Source organism: Trachurus japonicus, chromosome 13, assembly GCF_045865225.1.
Source record: "Trachurus japonicus isolate A0001 chromosome 13, Traja_1.0".
NCBI classification, from domain to species: Eukaryota; Metazoa; Chordata; class Actinopteri; order Carangiformes; family Carangidae; genus Trachurus; species Trachurus japonicus.
In genome coordinates this window covers 35,348,008-35,372,837 of record NC_140919.1, presented here as the reverse complement: position 1 = coordinate 35,372,837, position 24,830 = coordinate 35,348,008, and the positions used below count along the sequence as shown (strand labels likewise).

The 24,830-nt window shown below is 40.1% G+C and overlaps 1 protein-coding gene across 7 annotated transcripts in view; it reads left to right on the top strand.

Moving 5' to 3' along the window:
* igsf9ba (immunoglobulin superfamily, member 9Ba) overlaps positions 1-24,830 on the top strand; it is a 74,507-nt gene that overhangs the window by 25,283 nt on the left and 24,394 nt on the right. For all 7 annotated transcript variants that reach the window (XR_015037494.1, XR_015037495.1, XR_015037496.1 and 4 more), the window contains exons 3-7: positions 4,285-4,431; positions 10,990-11,141; positions 15,339-15,456; positions 19,311-19,452; positions 22,412-22,557. Coding sequence is in view for 4 of the 7 variants with exons in the window: in XM_085796210.1 (XP_085652336.1) it covers positions 4,285-4,431; positions 10,990-11,141; positions 15,339-15,456; positions 19,311-19,452; positions 22,412-22,557 (705 nt within the window). In the remaining 3 variants the exon portion in view is untranslated. The remainder of the gene's footprint in view (positions 1-4,284; positions 4,432-10,989; positions 11,142-15,338; positions 15,457-19,310; positions 19,453-22,411; positions 22,558-24,830) is intronic.

The window sequence follows — 24,830 nt, the reverse complement described above, 5'->3', positions numbered from 1 at the left end:
GGTGACAGTGTGATAATGACACCAGACTGTACTTTATGGAATGCTCTTTGGAGCACTTAATAGTGTCCATAATGCGTCATTGTTATCACTCAATGTGAATAAAATTGGTGAACAGAGTGAATGTGTTTTTTATTCCATCTCACAGCTGCTACCAAAACAGAGCGGATTATCCACCAGCACTGTACTCACAGTATGGTCACAGGGCAGAGGGCTGCAGATTGCTTTTTTTTCTGATTCCAGTGATACTAAATCCAATCCAGTTTCTCAGCAACTCAGTTTGCCTGGGTCAGTGACCATTGTTCATTTTCCGCTCTTACTAATTATTAAGTCTCACAGTATATTAATTTTAATATGTAATCCAGACATAAGAGAAGGCATGTTCTCATTACAGCTGTGTATTTCCCCCCCCGTCTAATTCACTGCTAAATGAGAAATGGGTACATATCTCCTCGCAGACTAAAATCTATCCTGGATCGTTTTGCCAGTTTGTCCTGCGGCTATATGGAAATTACAACATTTAAAAACATCTATTTTTGTGCGCACTCATGCAAAGATGCAATCAATAATTCAGATGTGCAGCTTGTGAAATTTTAGTGTCAGATTCTACTGCTTTGGGACAAGCTGTTGGAAAACTAAATCATATCTCTATTAGCACCGGATTTAGCTGCAGCCTGCACAGGAAAAAAAAAAAAACATGAACATGTGTGTTTGTATGCAATGTTATTATTAGGATCAGATCTAGTTTCTCTGCATGGAGACAAAGCTGTTAAAGACTGATGTAAAACACCATATTCCCTTACTGTTATAATAAAGAGGGAGTTAATAATCATGTCATCACAAAAATATTGAAGCACACACATTTTTTGTATCATTTGCGTCTTTTGCTTGAATTGAATTGCGCTCATTTTATCATACACACAGTGGTTAACTGCTTGGCACTGCGTATTTTCTTCAAAGTTGGAAAATGCAGCATATTCTTAAACTGTAATTACAAGCCACCGTGGGGAGGGGGGTGGGGCGGCCTGGTAGTTTCAATTCCAGGTCAGAGATAATGGGAATTTTTGACAGATCGTTCGTGACTGACAGAAGCTTCAACAAACCATCATGACTGGCATTTACAGCTAAATAAAATCCAATATCAGCTCTAATTCTAATTTAATCTAATATAATTCTAATTCAGTAGATCTGGCCAATTGGAAAGGAGCTGTCTATACTTGGTTTGTGTCTGGTTTCAGCTATGAACAAAATCTATGTAACACCACATTTAACCTGTTCATCTGGTTTGATGCCTGAACACTCTGAGGTAACTGCGTTCCTAACGGTGCTACTTTGACCAAAGCTCGACATAAGCTTTGCCTTTCAGCTTTATTTTTAATCGTTGCTCTTTAGGATTTAAAGTTGCTTTCTTGTGCACCAAACCGTGTCTGCCAACTTTGTCACTTTAGATTTCAGTATTTCCTTTCCAAAGCTTTCTTATCTGACAAAGCTTGCGATGTGATCTGAACAAGGTGTTAGCTCCTTTTCCACAGTAGACAGAAGCCTGTGCTGTGTAAGTGGAGGATGCCCAGGGGGACGGTCCTGACGTGGATACAGTGCCGTTAACTCTGTTTACAGCAGCACCCTCTCGCTCTTTGACAAATGGGAGCTGAGGCTGATCCCTACCCTTCACACCGCCACCCGCCCCACTCAGCACTTCAATGCCCAGGCAAGAATAGACCTGACTTTTTCAAGACAAGCTACCTTTTTGCTGCAAAGACTGCAGTCGCCACTCCTCTCTCTTCCTCTTTGCTGTATTGATTTTCTGCTAACAAAAAAACGTCAGTTTCCTTCCCAAACCACGGCAGCAATCCCAGGGTAGGGGTATCTATCTCTTGCATTTATACTATACAGTGCTGGTAGAGCAATTCAGCCCACACTCAACATCAATATATTTGCCTGACACTCACTCTGAAGTAAGAGGAAACAGTGCTTACACTACATCTACACATCAAAGTTTTGAAAAATGCTTCATCTGAGAACACTCGTCAGACAGAGCAGAAGCGAGTGTTTTAGTCTGTTGGGCTGTCAGAGGCAGCCATGTGAGCAGCGGGCTGGAGGCTTGAAGACAGACAGCTTAGCAGCTGAAGATTTCACCATGCCTGGTTTCCTGAACTTCTCTCATCCCTTGTGATTTCCTCCTTTTAGAATTCCAATTTATCCTCAGCCTTGAAGGAAAAAAGAGGAATGGATGGGGAAGTTTTATTAGAAGTAGATGATTTCTGTGAAGCAGAAGGATGGGCTTTTTCCACATTGACACCGAATACTTAATTTTAATTCAGATGAAGGTATGGTTCCCGGGCAGGTTTATGCATAAATCCTAATAGTTTAAGTCGGATGTTCGTTTATGATTATATGTTGTGACAGTTTGTAGTGTTTATTTGGTGAGACTTAAATGAGGAAATCAATACCAGCCTCCTTTCTGTCCCTGAGATATGAGGCTACAGCTAACAGCCAGTTACCCTATGGCAAAAAGAGCAGGAGAAAAAAAAATGAGGGACAGTTTGCCTGTCTCCATCCGAAGGTGACAGCACCTGCCTGCCAGCACATCTAAAGCTCACTGAATAAAGCCATTGATATATGATTTGTTTTCTTTGTACAAAAACTGCAGTTTAATTGGAGCCTAAGCTAACCACCCGCTGGCTCCAACTTTGTATTCAACTGATGTGAGGGTGATATTGATTTTCTCATCTAACTTTCGGCAAGATCGCAAATAAGGGTATTCCCCAAAATGTCTAAACTAATCTCTTAATCCACAAACAAACATATGTTGCTAATAACCCTTTTTAGAGTTCCAGGGGGTTGGCTGGTATCTGGAGTCTGCATGTGTTTACATACTGTATCTGTTTGTGTTTCCTCAATAGACTTGTAAGTCAGATTGATTGAAGGCTCTAAATTGCCTGAAGATATGAATTCACTGTAAGTGTTTTGGGTTGTCTGTGTCTGTTAGCTCTGGAAACCTGTCCAGGGTGTTTTCTTGCCTTCCATCCAGTGCTTGGACAAACTCCAGGTTGTTGTGGTCCCTGAGCAGGTGTAGCCGATGTTAATCTGGCCCTCTGCGTTGTGTTTCGGTACGGACTGCCCCAGATGGGTTCGAACCCTGGTCTCCCACATGGAGGGCAAACCGCTGTGCCAAGAGGTCAATGACCGCCATCCAGGTCACGGCACCATTGTAGCGGCGTTGTACTCTCTCTCATTGCGAGGTTTATTTTTACAGACGAAGAAGACCATCACGGTGGGCAATCTTGCCATTTATTTCGGACATAAAACGTACCTGGCAGAAGGATTAATAATACAGTCAGTCCCGGTTTCCTCTCACACACACACATACACGTTTGAAAAATGTAAAATGAAAAGAAGCAGGTTAGCTAACAACGTGTAGCACTAGCCATTTTGTGAACAAAAATAAGAGAAAAACACTGTCAACTTTTTATGAAAAAGGACGTGCTCGACCGTTCGGGAGCTATATGTTTAACAAAATTACAACTTAAACCACCAGTATTGAAATTAAAGTAATTAATATGAAACAATGGCGGAGCTCATATAGCTCATGCGCCACCAGGGAGACAGCGAGGTCCGACTGCTGCTACCCCCCGGGGTGCACGACCCTAATCCACAGGGGTGCTGCATTTAATTACCATAGGACAAATAAGTTTCAGTGTTGTGTGATGAGTTTTTATGGCAAGTGGAATCACACTACTTCTTAACTCCGTTACACAGGAATAAGTCTGTAAAAAGCATTTGTTTTTTCACACCTGATTTGGACTTTCTGCATCAAAATAGACTTGTGCTTGTCCTCATTTTAATAACTAGTGGTTTGAAGTCTTGCAGAGAAAATAAAAACATTATTTATACAATGTTGCACTTAATCCCAATGACATACCGTCCTCACTGGAAGAATATCTGGTCTTTTTACTCTCCTTAGAAGGCAAAGCATTATTTTGACCTTCTGCATCCTGTTCAGAAATACTACACCATGCCTTGTAGGCCATTGTTGATGCAAAAGGCCAACCCAGTCCTTCATAAATATGTTTCACGCTGCAAGAAAAGAAGGTTAAAGTGAAGCATTTAGCCCCCAACCGCTATGATGGATCTTTGCGGGGGCCAGTAAAGCTACTAGGTGTGAGTTTAAATAGAGAAGCTGGCCGTTGCAAGAAAAGAGCACGCATTTGTCTTGAAATGCATGAGAATATAAATGTATGTAGCGTTGAAGAGGTTAACTCTGTTGTTCTCTCCCTCTGTCTGCAGGTAGAGCCTCTCTGCATGGGAAGGCCTCCCTGCAGATTGACCCGGTGCGCTCCGAGGACCAGGGCTGGTACGAGTGCAGGGTCCTGATGCTGGAGCAACAGTACGACACCTTCCACAACGGCAGCTGGGTGCACCTCACAGTCAATGGTGAGTCACCTGTGGGTGTAGAAACGATAAATGGAGGCACATAATATTTAAGGTCTACATTCAGTGGTCTTTTATTTGTTCTCAAGGACAGAGATTTGTATTCTGATGAGATTCATATAGTGTCGAGCTTTCCAGTAAAGGTCTCTGAGGGTTTATTATTATTTCAGTTTTTATATGAATTTCATCAAGGTTCAGCTTTTTTTGTGTGTGGAGATGGAGGAATAATGATGATTTAATTGGAACTTTTACATTTACATAAATTTTGCTGTACTTTTGAAAGCCTATAAAGACATGCAAAATATACTTTTTTCTACACTGGTGTATTTAATGTGCATGTATCATTTCAGCTTTTGTTTTTAGTTTGCAATTGTAACTTAGATTTTCAAGACCCTTAAAGCCCCAGTGTGTAACTTATTTGACTTTTTATTAGCAAAAATCAAAAATTGCTTCCATACGAATCACACCCGCATGCAAATGATGGGGGGGGCGCACCGAACCTTGGCTGCCATGTTGCATCACCATTTTTTACGTTCAGTGGCAGCGTGACCGTAGGTAAAGACACACACACAGAAACTCACCGGAGCTGTCGGCTCGGGGAGAAAGTTTTCCAGGTAGCGCCTGTTAAAACTGTCACCACTGTGTAGTGTGAGGAAGGACGGAGGCACTGATGTTGCATTCAGGTGCAGTCAGACACCTGAATGACGCCGTCGGCAAACCAACCGGATGTCATTTTACTCGACGAGAGAAAGATGGTAAAACGTGGGTCAGGTAAACAATACGACATCACCATGACAACATATTGTCACACCTGTATTGTTTTGCCTCGTGATGGCGGACCACTAGTTTACATGTTTATCCTGTTACATGCAGCGTCTGTTGTCTGTCTGAGGTCTGCCCGATTTCACGTGAATGCAACATCAAGAATACGTTCCGATATGCAACCGCACCGCTAGATGGGGGGAATTCCTACATATTATACCTTTAAATTAACACCTTTTCTTCAGAGTTTTATATCAAATTGATGAATTGATCAGTGAACAGTCCGAAAATGATTCACATTTCTTCACAAATGTGGAAATGTGTTTTTTTCTGTGTGAATTCAACTTCACCACTAATCAATGGGACATTTAGATTTTTCACCATTTTTACATGATAAATTATGTATGTAATCAATTAACTTTCTCCCCTTTGCTTTGAATATTTTTACATTTACAAATATCTTAAATCATACTTCCCAGTGCCACACTTAGAAAGCAAAAGGTCATGGTCTTGTTTTCACTGGACTTTGACTGCAGTGACAGACTCACTGATGGCAAGTTTTTTTTATCAGGACAGTGATTTGGATCATTCCTGCGGCTCTTTTGCAAAAAAAGTCCTGGAGTAAAACGGGCTGAGAGGCTGGTTAGAAGAGGATTGATTATGGCCTGTTTAAGGCGGTTCCGGCAGGGATCGTCTGTGATAGTCTGAGAGCTATCAAAGTGATGACCAGGCGGAAAAAAAATCTGCACCTTTGCATTTCCCAGGAATGCCCCAGTGGCTTAGAGAATCCTGCATGAAGTCTGTCTTCACATTGTTGCAGAGCTCCGGAGACACTGATGTCTTTGTGTTTTACTCTCTGAGCCCTGTATCTGTTTCATATGAGGAATGCTTTTTAGACAGATATTATATTAAGCTGTTTCATATGTTTGGCAGTAGATGTAATTGAATAAATCCTCGGTGTCTGCGGACGCATGGTGCAGTAAAGTAAATGCACCTATAGGAAGTTTAATTTTGTGGTATTGTTGCATTCCTCTGCATTTCTCAATTAGTATTCAAAGTACCTGGTTAAAATGAGTGCTAAAATATTTCTTTAAGGTCAAAAGTGTTGATTTTCTTTGTGTTAAACCTTCACCGTTCTCCAGCTTCAGAAAGCTGTAATTCTCTGTGTTGTTAGAGAGAGACTTTGCGAGCAAAGTCCTGTCAAGCTCATTCACATGTATATTTTTGGTCTGTGAACTTATGAGCGCTGTGTGAAACTCATGCATATTCGATTTGATCATGCATATGTTTCGTAATGGATGCAATTCTCATATTTGAATAATGATTACCACGCACTGTATGCAAAATACAGTGTAAAGAACCATTTATAAAGTCCATTGCACCACATAATCACTTTGGAATAAAAAATGCTGATCTGTATACCGTAAATGGTTATTATCAATGCAGAACATAATGTTTTCTTTTGTGTTTATTTATGTGTCGGGGTGCGTTCCTATGTTACACACTACAAATGACTTTCTGCACTTTTGTTCTGGGTATAGCGCATTACACCAACATTCACATGGCAGCGTCTCATTGTGCATGTTTGTATGTGCCTAAATGAGATTTCTCTCTGCTGGTTGAAGTTGTAGTTGAAGAGTGAATAGGTCGTAATCTGCCGCCTAGTGTCACCTGCACACTCGCGTGATGTTTGGAGTCTGTGAACGTCTGTGGGTGTGGGGGCGTGTGTGTGTGTGTATGTGTATGAATGTCTTGTTGTGTAGGCATACTGCATCTCTGTAGCTTTCCTCATCAGTATTCACTCTTAACTTCAACCCCTCCCTCGCTCCTTCCCTCTCCACTCCTGTCAGGCCTTTCAACAGAAACTGAGCTCTGCGGGCTGTAGCAGAACTAATAATATCCCTGAATGTCATATAATATTTGGCATTTTAAATCGTGGCATTTTACATGACCTCATGTATTTAACGTGTGTAGCGAAAGAGACTTAGCACCATCCATGTACTGGAGAAGTTTAACTGCTACAAATATTTGTTTTTTTTCCGGGGGTGGGTTGTCGTTTGAATAAAGGACAGACATTCATGGAAATATCAAAAGCAGCAGTTGTTCCAGTGTCTAGACATCTAACAGGGGAAATATTATGAAGACTTTATGCTACTGTTGTCCTCTAAATGGCTGTCTGTGAGGGAAGCAGGTGCCATTTTCGTCTGGCCTCCACACAGACACTAAGGGCACCCATTTCCTTTGGCCGTTGGTATTTGCATACACTCCTCCTTTGAGTTCCTGTTTGCTGGCCTTCACTTCCTGCCAAGCGGACAGGGAATTCATGCCCACTCAGTGGCAGGTGTCAGATGGCAAGGCCTTGTGCCCGAAAAAGACACTAAGGCTACTCTCTCTCTGTGTCTCTGCCCTCCCTCCATCTCCTCCTCTCCTCTTTAGTCTTGTCTCCCCTGCTCTTCCTTCTCTTTACTTTTCAAGCATGAGCAGGCTTTTCAGAGATCAAAAAGTATACCATCTACAGTGAAAAGAAATAAAAATTAGACCCTGCCACTGTGTCACTGAGTTAGCGATGGTCTGGCATTTAGGTCCCATTTGGTTGACCCAGTTGGGGACCAAATGCCAGCTCATTTGTCCCACAGCTCTGTATATTCCCTGTGTATGTCTGCCCTTGTCAGTCACTAATGGGCCCAATGTGGCACCAAGTAGAGTCTGTGTGAACAATCACCCTCAGGACCGTATGGGACCCCAAGGTGCAAATATAAATAATGCTCACGTGCTCACATGGACTGAAATGCCATGCCATTAGGAACTCATGTGTGGCCTGTGAATGCAAACTAACACTTTTTTCTTTTTTAATTCAACAAAAAATAATTATTATTATGTCAAATATATTAAATAGTATACTGATATAGTTAGTTTTCACACTATACACAGTATCAACCCAGTAAAGGCCCAAACTGAAGGATGTGAGGTGTGGTGAATAGAGATGATGAGGTGCAAACAGTCGTGTACACACAATGACCACACCTTTTTTATTTCATTGTGAGAACTTGATTGAGCATTTATTTTATACTCAGTATTCAGATGTTCAGCTCAACAAATATAGTGCATTACAACAAACACTAGCTTATTGTCATTTAACAATGTTACCAAAGCTAATGCATTTCTGAGCTATAACACTATTCACATTAACACTGAAGTCAAAAGGAAAGTCCTAAAAAAAAACTGCCCATAAAGTTGGAATAACTATTTTATAGCTCTTCTCATGAAATGATTGTGACAATGTGATTTATTCTTGATAGATAAATAGAAATGTCAAAACTTTTCAAAAATGTATTGATCAATCCCTTCCAAACATATCATTGTGAAAATTAAACCACATGGGAATAAAAAGAGGAATGTTTCTGAAAACAAAATTATTCCAACTTTATAGGCAACAGCAACTGTATCCGTGCCATTGATGGAACAAACATGGATGACCATCCTAAAAGACAGTGTCCTCTAGCCTGATCCCACCATAAAAGAAAAGGAGGACGTTCAGTGTGGTCTGCAGAGAAGATCAGTGGGAGTGTGGGATCTTCAAACATTATCTAATGTATATAATTGATGAAGAGCCGCAGTAAGTAGGGCGAGAATTTCATGCTCATCTTACTTTTTTGTAGAGCAACTCCCAGGTTTCCCAGCGATAGTGACACTTCTTCTGTGACGAGCTGTACCTGATGGTGCGAAACAACTCCCAGGTTGACCAATGTACCTGCTGCTGTCACTGCCATGTGTGCCACCTATTTCCTGTCAACTGACGCTCATTCCCTTGTGTAAAATCTTAATTGGGAGTAAAAACTAATAAGAGCACTTAAAGTGGTGGAAGATGTACTCAGACCCTTGTGGAAAGTAACTTTTACTTCTACTTTGCTATTTTAATTGTCTACATTTATTCAGCAGCTTTACTGTAGTTTTAAATAACAAATTCTGATTAATAGTTGAAAATAATTATCAAATTATCAACAAATTATCATTATGGATGAAGTCAAGGTACAGTAATGTGTAAGTACACCATTAATGTATGAAATATTATAATCTGGTCACATGATATGAATTGTTTTTGAATAGGCCATTCTACATTATGATAAAAAATGTTACTTTTACTTTTGATATTTTTTGTCTGTTTTGACTCTAATACCTTTCGGCCTTCTTTAAATAATTTAACAGATTATTTCTATTTTGTGGTAGTGCTACCTTTACTTAAGGAAAAGATCTGAGTATTTATTCCACCAATGAGTATCACAATTTAAAAAACCTACTCTTTAGCCCATGTTATTCGCCACTTTTACTGTGAAATAGAAATGTAAAATGCACAAAACATTATATAATAAAAAGTAAGAGTTGTTCTTCTTATGCAAAATGATGCTCCAGTGTTCAAGTAAAGTATTGGAATAGTGGAATGAAAAGTATAATAAGACCCTCTGCAGTATCGAGTAGCAGAAAATGGAAAAAACAAGTACAAGTACCTCAAAGTTGTACTTATGTAAATGTACGTAGCCACAATGTAAATCTCACAGTGAGAATGTGTTAAGTACATCTCAAAATAAAAGCACAAACTTGTAGTGAAACAACTGCACATGGTTGCTTCTTAATAACTGAAATGATGCATCAGAATCCCTTTACTTCAGCCGTCATCCAATCAACTACATTAGCAAGGGATACATAAACCAGTCATGCATTTTATTACTATCTCCATTAATCTACTGTATCATATGTAATGAGTGCCAGGGAAGTGAGAGGGCAGTATGGACAGGCAGATGTCTAAATGTGCTAATTGGACGATTTGTTTACTCCATACCAGGTGTTTGTGTGCAGTCTGAAGCATAGCAACACTCCCAGCGGCAAGCGGTGACCCAGTTGTAATAGCAGCACCTTTTTTCTCTTTAACTAAAGTGCCACTATTCATAATCAAAATATTATGTTGAAGGGGTGAAAGCAGCTGGTTGAGGGAGCTACAGTTTATTGGCCTGCAGTGGGTGGTGAAGAACTCTGAAACATCAGGTGGAAATGCACTGATGTCGCAAAGTGGTTTCCTTAGGTTTTGAATAGGAAAAGGCAGGTTGGTACATTCCTACTGTCCAGCTATAGCATCACCTTTAAGATATTGTCCTCATCCCTCTAATAATGCACAATGTCCCACTTGTAGGGGCAATTGTCCCTGTACAGTATGGGACAGATTTGATACAGTTTTGGGAGTTTACAGTGTTTCCTCTACCTCACTGATACAAATGTGGTTGACAAAGTGTAGAAAGCACCTTTCAGTATAACACAGCACAAAAAAGAGCGGCTACTGTGCTACTTAGTGTTGTGATTGTAGATGTATGTTTAAATGTATATACATCTTCAAAACAAACTGAACATTTTAACATTTTCACTGCCATTTCATTCTGACTTGGACTTTCATCTCTGTGAGACCATACTGTACATTAGCAGAGCAGTGCTTTGAGCTAAGACTTAAGTGCTAACATCAGCATGCTGAAATGCTCACAATGCTAACATGCTGATTTTTATTTTTATTTATTTTATTTTTTTGCAGGTACCGTGTTAACAGTGTTCATCAGCATCAGGGTTCAGGCTGTTATCATGCTAAAATTAGCAAATCAGCAATATCCTGTGTATGAAAACAGACACATGATTTGGGAATGAATGTGAAACATAGCAGGACATTTGAATACAGGTTAATGATTTTGTTACTGTTGGATTTTTTTTGATCAACTCCCTGTTATAAAGACAACCATTGCTCTGTCCCTTTCTCCGCAGCTCCACCTTCATTTACAGCGACGCCACCACAATATGTGGAGGCGAAGGAAGGGGGGAGCACTCTGCTAAGCTGCTCTGCCCAGGGAAATCCAAAACCAATGATCAGCTGGCTGAGGGAAGGGGAGGAGCTTGCAACCAACGCTAAATATTCAGTAAGAAAAACACAATGGCCATAATTCTGATTTATGACTGTGTACAAAAATAGAAGCAGGGCTTTTGCACAGATGGTGTCATCCAGTGAGTCCATCTGTACTGAAAGTATGTAATGGGCTCTATCTCACACAGGAAAATAGCAGATTATTATGTTGCTCTGTTGCAGAAATTTCCACTTTTTGTAATAAAACTTATGTAAATTGGTCTTAAAAACGTATTGTGAGACCTCAGTTTATGACGTGATGATATATTTTGAAACATTGTGTGTCCCAGATGCTATAGACTTACGTCTTCATGTGCAACAAGTTCAAAGCTGCAGACGTTTGGTATATTAGGATCACAATCTGAGAGGTAGCCCAATAACAGTGTCACTCTTCCTGCTTCTCTGTAATGTCTTCAGCAAGAATAAAAATACATGCTGAATCATTTAAAAATACGTTAAGAACAGCTACTGGCAACGCACCTCACATTTCTCAGCTCTCTATGTTGTCTGGTGATGCCTGATTTTTATTCCCATGGATAAACTCCCAAACGTCGACAGCCTGATGTCATGACAAGTTATTTCTGGCACAGCCACAGTGTGGCTTGATAGCAGCAAAAAAAAAAAGAAAAAGAAAAGAAGAAGTCGTCTCAGCTACATAAACCATCAACAATAAAACATCAGTTTTGAGGTGTTAGTCGCACAGGATCAAAGACATTTCACACGCCGCTCCATTACAGATGACTCAGACTGAAGTTTTGGCTGACAGTGATGCGCTGCAGCCACAGGACGTTGCATCTTGACTAAAAGGTGCAAATGTCACTTTTTTCTCAAGTGGGGAAACTCTTGCTCTCTTGCGCTCCAGATACATCACAAGTGCTCCCGCCACCTACGTGTGCGGCTGACAGCTGAATACAACAAGTTCACACCTTGGGAATTGTCAGGAGTCACTCTAGCAAATGTAGGAGTTAGAAGTAGATGAGTCGGGGGGCCGCAATAAGCAGTAAACAAAATCACAGCAGCTCATTATAAAATAAACAGGAATTATCTGAACATATAAAGACAACAAGAGCATTGAGATTGTGTTTTTACGCTGTTTTTTAATTGATTGTGTTTGGAACTTTTTGAAAAGCGGACGCCTCCCTCCTTTTCTGTGTCTTCACATTCTCCTATGTCACTGATGTGGCAGTCCGCTGCAGGCGCTATCAACTCTTTACAGCTGCCTCGTGTGATACAGTGAACAGGAAGTGACAGGAGCATACAGGAGTGTCTGTTAACGGCCTCTTCCCTTTTTTTCCCCCTTCTATTCCATCCTTTCTGCTCCACGATCTCTGCCGCCTCTCTTTTCAATACCATCCCTTCAGTAAATGATTAGACAACATTCTGATGCATTATTAATCTCCTTCTCCTGCATCAATATTACATTAGTTCTAATATGAGTGTTACACTAAAAACGAAAATCGCTAGTGAGAGCCGAATGCCATGCTTCACTAGCTTCATCGTTATGTACAAAAAATACGAAGAAGCAGCGCATTTAGCAGCTTTCCTCGTCCATTTTCCAGGTCTCTGTGGATGTTCAAGCAAAGACTTGGGAAAGCTCCTTCCTGTGGTGAGAAGAGAGCTGTGTGCCCCTGTGTGTGCGTTTGTGTGCGAGAGAGAGAGAGCGTGAGGGTCTGTTTGCTCACCCGCATGCTCAGATCCATGGAGACGTCATGGAGAAAGGGGGGAATGTGATAGACAGGGTGAGGAATCCTCATCCTCCTCTCTTTACTTCATTACTTTTTTTTCTCACATGCACAAAGCTGCAGCTACAAAGCGGTGATATTAAATAAAGCAGTTGCGCAGGAGACATGACACGAAGCTAGGTGGGATTATAAGGGTCTCCTTCAAAGTGCACTAAAAAAAAAAATGCAAGCCGGAAAACAACAGCGAGCTCCTGCTGTTTCACAACCCAATGTTGGTCTGTCTGGATGTGTCAGTGAAATGCGTGTGACAGAAATTGAGATTCTGCCTTACATGTCGTGCCTCACCTATCCTCCATCTGTTTCTGTCTACTGCAGTCTTCCTCCTCCTCTTCTTCCTGCTCCTCCTTTTCTTGAATCCTCTCACCCTCACCTTGCACCAGGTTCAGCTCTGGCAGAAAAAAGTATTGGATCAGACCAGATCATGACCATTATGTATCATATTATTAGAAACTGCATAGTTGTCTGTGTTTGAGTTGAATAGATTCAGTGCAACATTTTTAAAAAAGTAGCATAAAAGCTGTTTGGGGAGAATGTGAGGCAGTTTTAAAGGGGACACACTGTGTAGAATTACTAGGACTCACTGTCTCAACATCTATGAAGTCTGTATAAAGAGTGATCAAACACATGACAGCTCAGAGAGCCGCTGTCACCAAAAACAGCATTTATTCTTAAGGCCTAACCAGCAGATAAGTATAAGTCACTGGTACGTGAAGGAAAGATGCCATATCAGCGAGAGAGTGGTGTGTGATTACAATAAAGACAATTTTAATCTCTTCCAACTTTTTTAATCAATGCAAATGGGTTTCCAGGCCTGGAATTGATGCTTCACAACACATCAATGTTTAGTTTACACCCCAAGCTCTCAGCTCACCACACGTGTTGTAACAGTGCTACACAAAGTGTGATAGACAATTCGAGTGAGGATGATACAGTTTGCCAACAGACTGACACAAGTTAAATGTTGCTTGGGTTGATCTACTTGTACCATCTTTTGGCTGTAAAACATTTGAGAGACAGATAATGGGAATAATTCTGCAGGCGAAGCAGATTCTCCCTCAGATGCATGAATGGACAAACTACAGCTGTGTGTGACTTGAATGGACAGAGCCTCTCGCAACCTGTTGCATAATTTATGAGGGTATTTCTATTAGGTTTGGTTAATGTGTTTCTTCACCATTTATTGGTTCTCATCAGTGCCTGGAAACAGGGACGCACAGCGACACAGAGTTGGATGTTTCCACGGTTACCACATGCAGGAATCAGACCAGGAGTTAATTAAAACATGACACATTCATGACTTTTATGGGTTTAATGTATTTTCTTTAGACAAGTCTCTCACCACAAACTTGGTTTAAGACTGTATACTTCTTTGTTTCCCCTTTATTTTCATTTCATGTCATTCAGTGCGTTGCTGTTTGTCAAAGTTAGTTTATAAAGTAGGACACAACATTAAAGGGACAACGAGGAGTTTTGGAAAAGCGAAGCGTTTTCACACTACATTTCACCGTAAAATTCTTTGACCGGCGCAAGACGGACTCATGTTTTCATTCATCAATAATTAAAGTCAGAGGTTCAAAGAGGTTCACATTCCGTCGTAGTTCCGACCATAAACGGTGATTCGGCGGCGTTATTCTCATGACTCGCCACGAAGGAAACGCTGGTCGGCTCGACCAGCATTTCCACCACCACTAATAATAACAAAATAACGATAGAGACAGAACGATATATTTATCGAAAATGGACCCATTAACAAGTGTGGGTAGAGGAGATTCATCCACATTAACGTGAGACTTTTTTATAACCGAATAGAAACTCCTCGTTGTCCCTTTAACACATACCAAGAGCTTATAGAGTGTGATTTTACAGATAGGCCTGTGTTTAAATTTAGAGATGAAACATTTAGTTGATTCATCAGTTAGTTGAAAAACAGAAAATTAATCAACAACTTTTTTGATGATTCATTTAAATAATTTTTCCTTCAAAAATGAGAGGATGTGCTGCTTCAAACATAACAAACAGATGTTTATTGGGCTGTGGAACAGTCTTTGGAGCATTTTTTCTCTTTTTCCTGACATTTTACAAACAGTTCATCAGTTACTTGAGAAGAAATTAACAGCCGATTATTATAATAGTAATCAGTTATCAATCAGCTGTTGTTTTTTTGTCCTGACTCAAGTACTGCTTTTACATTTGTCCTTGTATTTCTTTCTTAATGCCCAACCAACGGTGAATAATTTATTTCTATTTCATAGACGATTCATGTTTTAGGAGCCGACACCAACAAAATTAGATTTCCAAATATTGCTGCTGATCAATTTTCTCTCTCAATCCTATTATTAATTAGTCAATACATTGTTAAATATCTGATCTGGATGAAACATGGCAGCAGCACTTGTGTTTCTCATGTTATTTTAACTGTTTGGTGCAGGAGGTTGGATGCTGATCTGTTTCTCCTGCACATGTAACTGCAGGTACATGATGGCAGTCTAACCGTCCTTGGCATCACCAGAGACGACAGAGGGGCGTACACATGCCGAGCCTACAGTGACCAGGGAGAAGTGCTCCACACTACCCGTCTGTTGGTTCAAGGTACAGTATCCATCAGATGAGCTCACACCACAGAGCAGTGCATTAGCAAAATACTGTTCATATAGATATATTTCCATGAATACAAGGATATTGAAATCATTTAAAGACATGTTAAAACCTTGCTGCTCTCCACTGTACCTGCAGCCTTTTGTTGCATTTACATCTCTTACATTTCCTTATTTGTACTTAGTTTGAAGGCATTTACGGTCGTAGCATTTAAAAGCAAAGTCATGCAACTCTGTGGCATATTGATGCATGTAACACACCTTCTGGGTCTGTATCAGTCAGTCAATAGCTCAGTCTGGGGCCTCTGTGTGTTCATGTGTGCGTGCTCTTGTGCACAGCCATGTGTGTACAACAGGATCTGTCTGTGAGAACGTCACTGTCTCTCTCCGGTCCATTAACTAGGCTCTCTGCTAGACACAGATCAGATAGATGGTTGTGATACCAGCCTCCAGTTCCCCGTCTCCTGATGCAGCAGAGCTGGGGGGAGTTAACCATGTGTATTTAACAAGCAACTGAGCATCTTGCCTTTATGGTAGAGGTAGTGTAAGGTCTATTTTAATCCTTGACTTCTGTAGGTGGAAACAGAGCGGAGCAATTACTCGTGTCTTTCTTGCTGCTGGGACTAACACTGTATGTGCACGCACCGCAAACGCACACGTGTTGTAACCTTGTGGAGAGTATAACCGCTGTAGCTCAGTGCAGCAGTGGAGGTGAAGTCTGTGGTCAGTTGTGTCTCCATCAGATGGAGGCAGGATTATACAACTGCTCTGTTCAGCTACTGCACCACATAAAGAAGACTGCTCTCAAAACTATCTTTCTCTAATTCTTGTTCACACTAGGTTTGAAGTATAATAGATTATGTGATACATTTTTTCAGATCAGTATAATTAGTAGTTTGTAATATTGACTGCTCATGAGTTTGAAGTTGTAATATCACAATTTTTAGAACATACTTTTTTTCAGATAAGACAGACGTAATATTTTTAAATTTAAGATATGGTAGGTATGGTTTAAAATACACTTTTTATCTGTCTGCACTTTTTATTCCTACCTAGGTTAATTGTATTATTTAATGTAATATTTAATTTCTTTACATTTCAAGTTTTACTAGGGCTGCAGCTAAGGTTTCCATTATTGATTGATCAGCCAATACTGCAGAAGTAAGCGATCCGGTCATTTTGGCTAACTTCTTGTCAGCCGATGGAGTTAGCAGTCCCCGCCCTCGTCCCTACGTCACCACATTCACGCGCATCCCTTGGCTGCACACACAGAGAGGACCGCCCCTTTATGCCGTTCTCTTTCCTCATTGGATAAAGGTTGTAGGATACAAGGAAAGTTTTCTCCTCGGCTTACAGCAGAGCAGAGTGACTGACAGACCCGTGTTTCAGACCAAACACTCTATGTAAGTGATTGCTGTCGGAAGATAGAACTATTTAAGACTAATATTAACACAAACATTCCGCTTACTTCTGCTTTAAACATTTTTTTAGAATTGTGAAAGTTATCACATTTTCTCTGAGGCCAAGGTGACAAATCAACAGTGGAAACCAAGAGAAAGCTAATTATGTTTAATCTCATTTTTATATTGTAGGCTATTTAGATTTTTTGGGATGCCCATTAATATTGTTTGTTAGACAGAGGAGAGAGCACACACAGATAGCAGTTTGCAATGTCATGTTTGCCCCACAGCACCACTGAAGCTGTAATATCAATACCGTAATATAAGACATATTGTGTCAGACGTATTAATGAATTTTAATTGGCACTATAGTCATTCTTGTCCGCCCCCTGTAAATAACAGAGACAGTTTATAATAGAGTCATTGCTGGCCATTGTATTTCTAGATGTGGAGATTTTGAATTTCCAGGATTAATCTTTCCTTCATGGTTGGAGCTAAATCAACAATTTAAATCCTTTGGATTATCTGAAAAATGCATCGTCACTGAGCTAAAAAAGGCCTGTTTTTTTCACATGTTTTCACTGGAGTGTGACTCAGTGTCATCAAGCTGCAACCTCAAGCTGAAAGAACACCACAGAGATGCAAGTTTTAAAAAGAAAACTTCCTAAACTTCCTAAACTTAAAATAGTTATTTTCTCAAGCACTTTCTCACAGACATTTACACACAGGGACAAAAGAAATGCACCAAGTAGAATAAAGTTTAATCAATTAATCAAGAAGGAAGGACAAAACAAAACAAAAAAAAATGGCTTGGAGGACTAGAAAAAGACAGTTTTTTTTCTCATTTTTATCTAACAATGTTCACATGATGCAAAAATAACCTAGTTTCTGTGGGGAGACTGTCATTTGTTTATATACACTGGAAAACACAGAGAACATATGAGACCAGAATAAATCTAGCATTGGACACTTCCAAAATAAATTCCCCAGGGTTTCTTGTTCTGGACACTGAGGTCTGTGCGTTTGTGGAATTAGACTTCTACTCACCTGTCATGTGTGAAGCTGAAGCCTCAGCCGCAGCAGTATCGGATGTGTTACACCAGCGTACGTGCTCGTGTATATGCTGTACAGCTTCATCTATTCCCTCCTAAAATCGTCTTTATGTGCGAAATACAACAGAAATCTAGAGTGAGGCGTTACCACAAAAATAAAGTGCTTTTCCTGATGTTGAATTCAGCTGAATGTTGGCATGAAAAGTGCTGTGAAATAAAATGGAAGAAATGATTAGGACTCATACCCAGAGCAATAACAAACAGATATCTTAGGAGTCATGATTCTCACTCGGTGATCTGTTTTTAATTGTTATGTGAGACGCCCGCATGGTGCCGTCAGCAGTCCCATGCGATGTCTAAAGCCGTGCACACTCAGAGGAAAATAACCAGGAGGCTTGTATCTGGGCCCACTCATAAAAGACAGCTTACCTTTCATGGCTTCTGCTGTTTTATTGAGAGTTAAGAGCAAACCTAGAGCACCTCGGGGGATGAAAAGGTTACAATGTGAAGCACGCTAAGCCTCAACACTGACTACTATTAAGGTTATGATAGCTGGCAGCTCACTGTATTTTACATCAGACTGTGGTGATGTATTGTAAATAATACATAGTGTGTGCGCTTTCTCATTCACTCACAAAAAAGTTGTTAGAGTGGAAGCAGTGGAGTCCTGTGTGTAGTTTCACAGGTTTTTATGATTTGATAATATGTTTCATCTCTTTAATGGTTTTCTCTGCTGTTTGGTTGAACACATTTTAAGTTATGATATCTTGTTAAAAAATATTTTAAGCTGACTGAGCCATCTGAGGCCAGACATGCTCTTTTGTATGACACCTTTCAACAACATGGCCATTCAAAGTGCTAACATATAAAATATGGTCATAATATATTCACGAAACTCAATATAAAAAGACATAAACATGATTTAAAGGAGTAAAATCAACAGGAGAGTAAAAAGTACAGTGTCGTTACTCAACTGCAAGTCATAAACTATGTTAATACCAACATATAACCTTCAGTACTCTGCAAATCTTGGAAGAAAACCATATAATACAAAGTTTCCTCATCATTCACTGGTGTCAGTATGAAACAGTATATAGTCATGTGAATTATAGTTTCATTATAATTTTTTGCAGATTTTCTAGATGTTTTCAATCAAAGTTTAGTAGTGATGAGGTAAATCCAAGGTGATTCTCACTTCTCTTTTACTTTTACTTTTACTTTTTAGAAAACAATAAACAAAGATCCATTTGTGGCTTTTGGAAATGATTCTTGTAAATGACTGAGACAGAACTATGCACATTTTGAAAGGACATTGTAGACAGTAGGTGTCATAAACAGGTTAAAACTGCATACAGAGTTCTCACAGCTACTAAAACGCATGTTTCTCTTCCTCTCAGGGCCTCCATACATCGTGTCACCACCAGAAAACGTCACTGTAAACATATCCCAGAATGCACTCTTCACCTGCCAAGCGGAGGCGTATCCCGGCAACCTGACCTACACCTGGTTCTGGGAAGAGGATAACGTCTACTTCAAGAAGTAAAGTTATGATCGAGTTCACTTCTGTACTGTATAGCTGTGTAACTGTGTGTAAGGAAGCACGTGGATGAGGTCACGGCTCAGTCACTGAACTCACCACCACACAGGCTGCACTCGGCTTTCATCCCAATGTTTTTGCAATTCGACATTGTGTGTCTCTGAGAATCTTTGCAGTGGAGTGACTGTTTTTGGTATCTGTGCTTATATAAACCATATGTGTGTGTGTGTGTGTGTGTGTGTGTGTATTGGTGTGTGTGTGCGAGCGCCCGGTCCTGCTGGGGCCCCGGAGGCAGTAAGAGTGGGCCTGGCGGGGGTCGGTCTGGAGCGTGCCAGACGAGTTAGTGCACTCTGAGGACTGCATCACATGACTCGGGCCTTGTGTCATCATGCTCCTCTCATGCAGTGATGATCTGAAGCGTAGCCAGGACCTCAGCAGGCTCCCCAGAGCAGGTCTTTAGAGTCTGAGAGGGTTTTTACAGCGGGCAAGTGACAGGCAGAACAAGTGGAAGGATGAACAAGTGAATGTTTTTTTCTTTTCTTTTTTTGACTGGCAGTGAAAACAAGTTTCTGAGGGACTTTCACAGAGGAAGTCCATTTAAGTGTCCTGGCTCATTTAAGACAACTTTCAGGGTGTCACTCTTGAATTTTTAAATGTTTTTTTTTCGCAGGATAGGTAAGATATACTTTAGAGAACTACATAGAATTTTAATGGTACCACTTTCTAAAATGGGAGCTTTAATACTGAGTTTGTACATATGACTGTGCAACTTGGGACAAGAGCTTGTATCTATCAGACGTCTGAAAAATAGACTTAAAAAGGTGCCAAGGACCCAAGATAACTGTGAAGGGACCATTGGGCTATAAGTGCCTGCCTTCACGAATCCAAAATGGTCTGTCCAGGATCTCACTGGGAGACTTGTCCACCGTGGATCGATTTTGGAAAGGTGTCAATTTCTTTAAGATCTCGCACTGTAGCTGCTGATGCAAACCAAGTAATCAGAATACGACATGAAACGGCAGCAGTAGTTGAACATTGTGCCGTTTTTGAATAAGGTTTAATGTCAGTTTAGGCGCCACAAATCAACCAGGCATTCATCACATAATCTGTTGTGCCTCTAACTGGTGTTATGCTGTCTCACAGTTTCACCTCACACAGTGTGACATGCAACACAAATAAATGAGTATGAGGAATAAGGCTTTCCACTTGCAGCTAAGTGGAGGAGTAACCTTTAACCTCTTCATTTATCACTTGATTAATCACATGTATGTTCAGAGAAGACATCAGCAAGGATTTGTCTTTTGCCTGCCATATTGTTGAAGGTGTTTTTTTAAAAATCCGCACACTTTAGTTTTGTCCTTCTGGAAAACCGTGGCTTTTATTTTATTTTATTTTATAACAGTGAATTTCATTGTGTGAAATCCTCAGTATCTCCAAAAGCCACCAACATGTTCTGTGCAGCAGATACAGAACTGAGAAAAATTAAAAGTAAACTAAAAGTAAAGTGAGGATGCTTTCAGAAATGCCATGAATCAAAGGACTCCATGATGATGCTGAGATCAGGGCTCTGTGGGGGCTGACCATCTGTTGCAGGAGTCCTTCTTGTTCTTGTCGCTGGAGATTGTTCTTCATGACTGTGGCTGAATGTTTTGGGGTCGTTGCTACATCTAATCTATTATTCATCATCATGTGAGCACCTCTTACTGCATTGGAACCATTTACAGTGTGTTTCCAAATTATGTGAGAAACTTCTCTGTCTTAAATATAAAAGTAGTAATAGAAATAGAATAGAAATTTAATCAATTGCTTCTATTCTTAGTGAAAGATTTTTAAGTTCAAAATTTTCCATTTATCAGTTTCATACATACAGGCCCAGTAACGCACTTTCTTTATATATTCAACGGTTGCATTCTATTATTATTACTAACACTGTTTTATTTTCCATTGGATTATATTGATCACGCAATGTATAAATAAATCAAAACCAATATATATTGTTAGTTTTGTATTTTGAACACTATTAAATACATTTTACACCACTTTATTACTATTGTATAATAATAATACACACTATTACAGACAATGTACATGTATGGTACAGTATGTATCGTTTTGTACTTAAAATATTATATTACCTTTGTTAGTATAATCAAAATGCACAGCATTTCCAATAAAAACAAGTACTCATTACATAAGAAGCAAATTGTGAAGAAAAATAAACCCCCTCAGTTTTCACCTTGGAATCATTATAAATCATTAGTAAATCATTAACCAGTCAGTTTAAACAGCAGTCATAAGCCATTGATACATTTGCACACTGTGAAAAATATGTTTGGCATCAGTGTAATGATAAGCATTCTCAATCCATTGATAAATATTTAATGGATGAATAGACCTAACAAGTAATGCATTTATTGTCCAGATTCTTTCATATTCATCTTTTTTCCTCCAAACTGAAGTTTCTATACAGTTCAATCAGTCAAATTGTGTTTTCACAGCCAGACAACTCAAGTGTGCTTTTTTTGATTGGCCTATTCATGATCTGTAAACCTTTAGTAAATAATGTGTAAAGCCATTAGCTGCAATACTGTATATAAACTTAGGCGATTTAAATGCTGATTTCACTGTGGAAAAGGAGAGCAGCTCCATTAGAAAACACAGCCAGCAGAATCAGTTCTCCGTCATTAGTGTGTTTCATTTCAAACTGTGTCAAGCGGGAAAACATGTACCATTTGGTGATTATGACAATTAGCAGATTTATTTGAATGTCTTGCTCTGTACTCTGTGTTCTCTGGATGCCTCTCACAGCCGGCTGCTGTTTGACTCTCTGCTGCTCTCTTATGGCACCACAGAGTTATTTAGCAAAAGAAAAGAAAGACAGAAAAAGAAATAGATTAGTGTCCTGTCCTGTTGGTGTGTTCCAGCAACACAGTGTGACAAAACGTGTGTGTCCTCTTGCAGTGATCTGAAGCTCCGTGTGCGCATCCTCATCGACGGCACCCTTATCATCTTCCGGGTCAAGCCGGAGGATGCTGGGAAATACACCTGCAGTCCGAGCAACAGCCTCGGCATCTCACCCTCAGCATCGGCCTACCTGACTGTTCAGTGTGAGTGTTACCCTGGCAACAAAGTGGAGGGGGAGGGGCGTGAGCGAGCTGTGCGAGGAGAAGGGAACAGCAGCAGCAGTATGGAGGCTGCTCGCGGTGGAGGCTGCTGTATTATTTGGCTGCGCTGCTCCGCCACTGTAATGCAAAGTAACCTTCTTGAATTTCAAGGTCAGATGTTACAGAGACGGAGCAGAGATTCCCCCCTCGTCATTTTGACTCAGCCTCTCTGGCCATTTTTCCGTACTCTCGAAGGATTTTAGTGATTGAATTATCATCTATTGCGACTCCAGACTCATTCCTGTGCACAAAGATGGAGACGGGCTCGTCCTCAGACTCCATTTTTTCTACCCTCTTTTGAAATCTGTGCCCCCCCACCCTCCACTGAATAAAATAGTGACCTTCCTTTTCATCAGCAGAGATGGACGAGAGAGAAACAACACTCCTGGTCATCTGACGTTTCATCGTCAGCCCCTGTGTGTTCTGCTAATTTGCTCCCAAGTTGCTGCTGGTCATTGATTACTGTGCTACAGTATGAGAGAGAGAGAGGGAGAGGGGGGAGGGGGGAGGGGGGAAGGGGGTGGCTGGGGGATTCACAGCACTGCAGGCACTGATTTCATCACTGGCCACAGCCACAGCAGACCATAATGAAACCAGTGTCCTAACTGCTTCATGCAAAACACTCAAATTCTGCTCCCAAATTGACCAAGCATCATGAAGTCACTCTAAAGTTAATCTAGGACTAAAAGTAGAGCAGATATTTGAGTCATTAATTAAATGTCTGGGAAAAATCGGAAGAATTGGTTAATTCATTAAATAATTCCTGGCCTCCGTTCCCTCAGCTATTTGCTCATCGAACACAAATCAAACACATTAGCTCACATTGACTGACAGAATCAGTTTTTCACACTGATTTATGATTTTAGGATAGTTTTATATGACCAGCTTATTAACTTCATCAAGATTATATATTATGCAAAGGTATGACAAATTCAGTTGGTAGTCTCATTGGTACTATCATTTTGCTTTAAAGTGTCCCTATCAAGCATTCAGAACCAGTTTATGAACATTTAATAAAAGGTTTATAGCACATTATTATACAGCTGAAAACAGGAGTGTCTTTTAGTAATGTATGGCTGATCCTGTTAGTGTGTGTTAGTGTTCCCATTAGTGGGAGTCTGTGTTAACGGCAAAATGATAAAAGCTGCTGTACCAATACAAAATATGTCTTCATGGTAGAAATTAAAGTTATCGACAAATATTTAATGAACAATTAAAAATGTCCTTATAGCTGCTTACAAGTGTGCCATACACTAGTTAATGAATATTTCTCTATTATCCATAGTAAATAAGGAGACTTGAAATAGGGACTTAGGGATATAGGGATATATTGGGTCTATATGCAAATTAAAATAGTAGTAATGTGACATAGCTGTGTGTAATGGTCCAGTCAGCCCCACCCACCATCCAACAGCCCATGATAATGCAGCACTGCATCTTGCACAAACTGCACAGGCACATGCAGCAATGATACATGAGAACTCTTCATCTGGCTGCAGCTCTGTCTTCTCCTCCATTCAATCCCCTGAAACTACTCCTCTGCTGTTCCCTACATGCTCATATTTTATAGTCCTGCTATGATTTCAATTCAAAACATTACAATTGACCACATATTAAACTTTTATTTTAAATGTTGCCTGTGATTAAGAGGAGGTATCATTCATTGTGCAGATGAGGTCACATTCAATTCTTGTGAGATGCAAAAAGAGTGTGATTTATCAGTGTCAGCATTGTTGAGTCTGTCAGATTCAACACAGTTGCACAGCTGTATTTTCAGATCCCATCCAGGGCCGTAACCAGGGTTTTCAAATTGGTGAGGTCCGGAGGGGGGGGGGCGTATGTGAACATGTGGAAAATGTTCACATTATTGACAAAAAACTATGCTTCACTTTGGACCCCTCTATACATAATTACATCAAAATGACCCACAATTATATAAGTAGACTTTATGACTGTATGAAAGGATGTCTTACTTTCTTGCAGATTTGTCGCAATTAAATGTTAATTTTATTTATTTTTTCTTGTATGGCAGCCATCTAGGGAAGGTTTTCACCACTGTTCTAAGCTTAGCGTTCTCCTTTAGTGGATATAGGCGCCTCTCACCGTGGTTCACTGGCGTCCCAAAGCTTTAGAAATGTCTTTGTAACACTTTCCAGACCGGTACAGTAGGTGTCAATTATTAGTTTTTTCATCTGTCCTTGAATCACAGTTAGTTC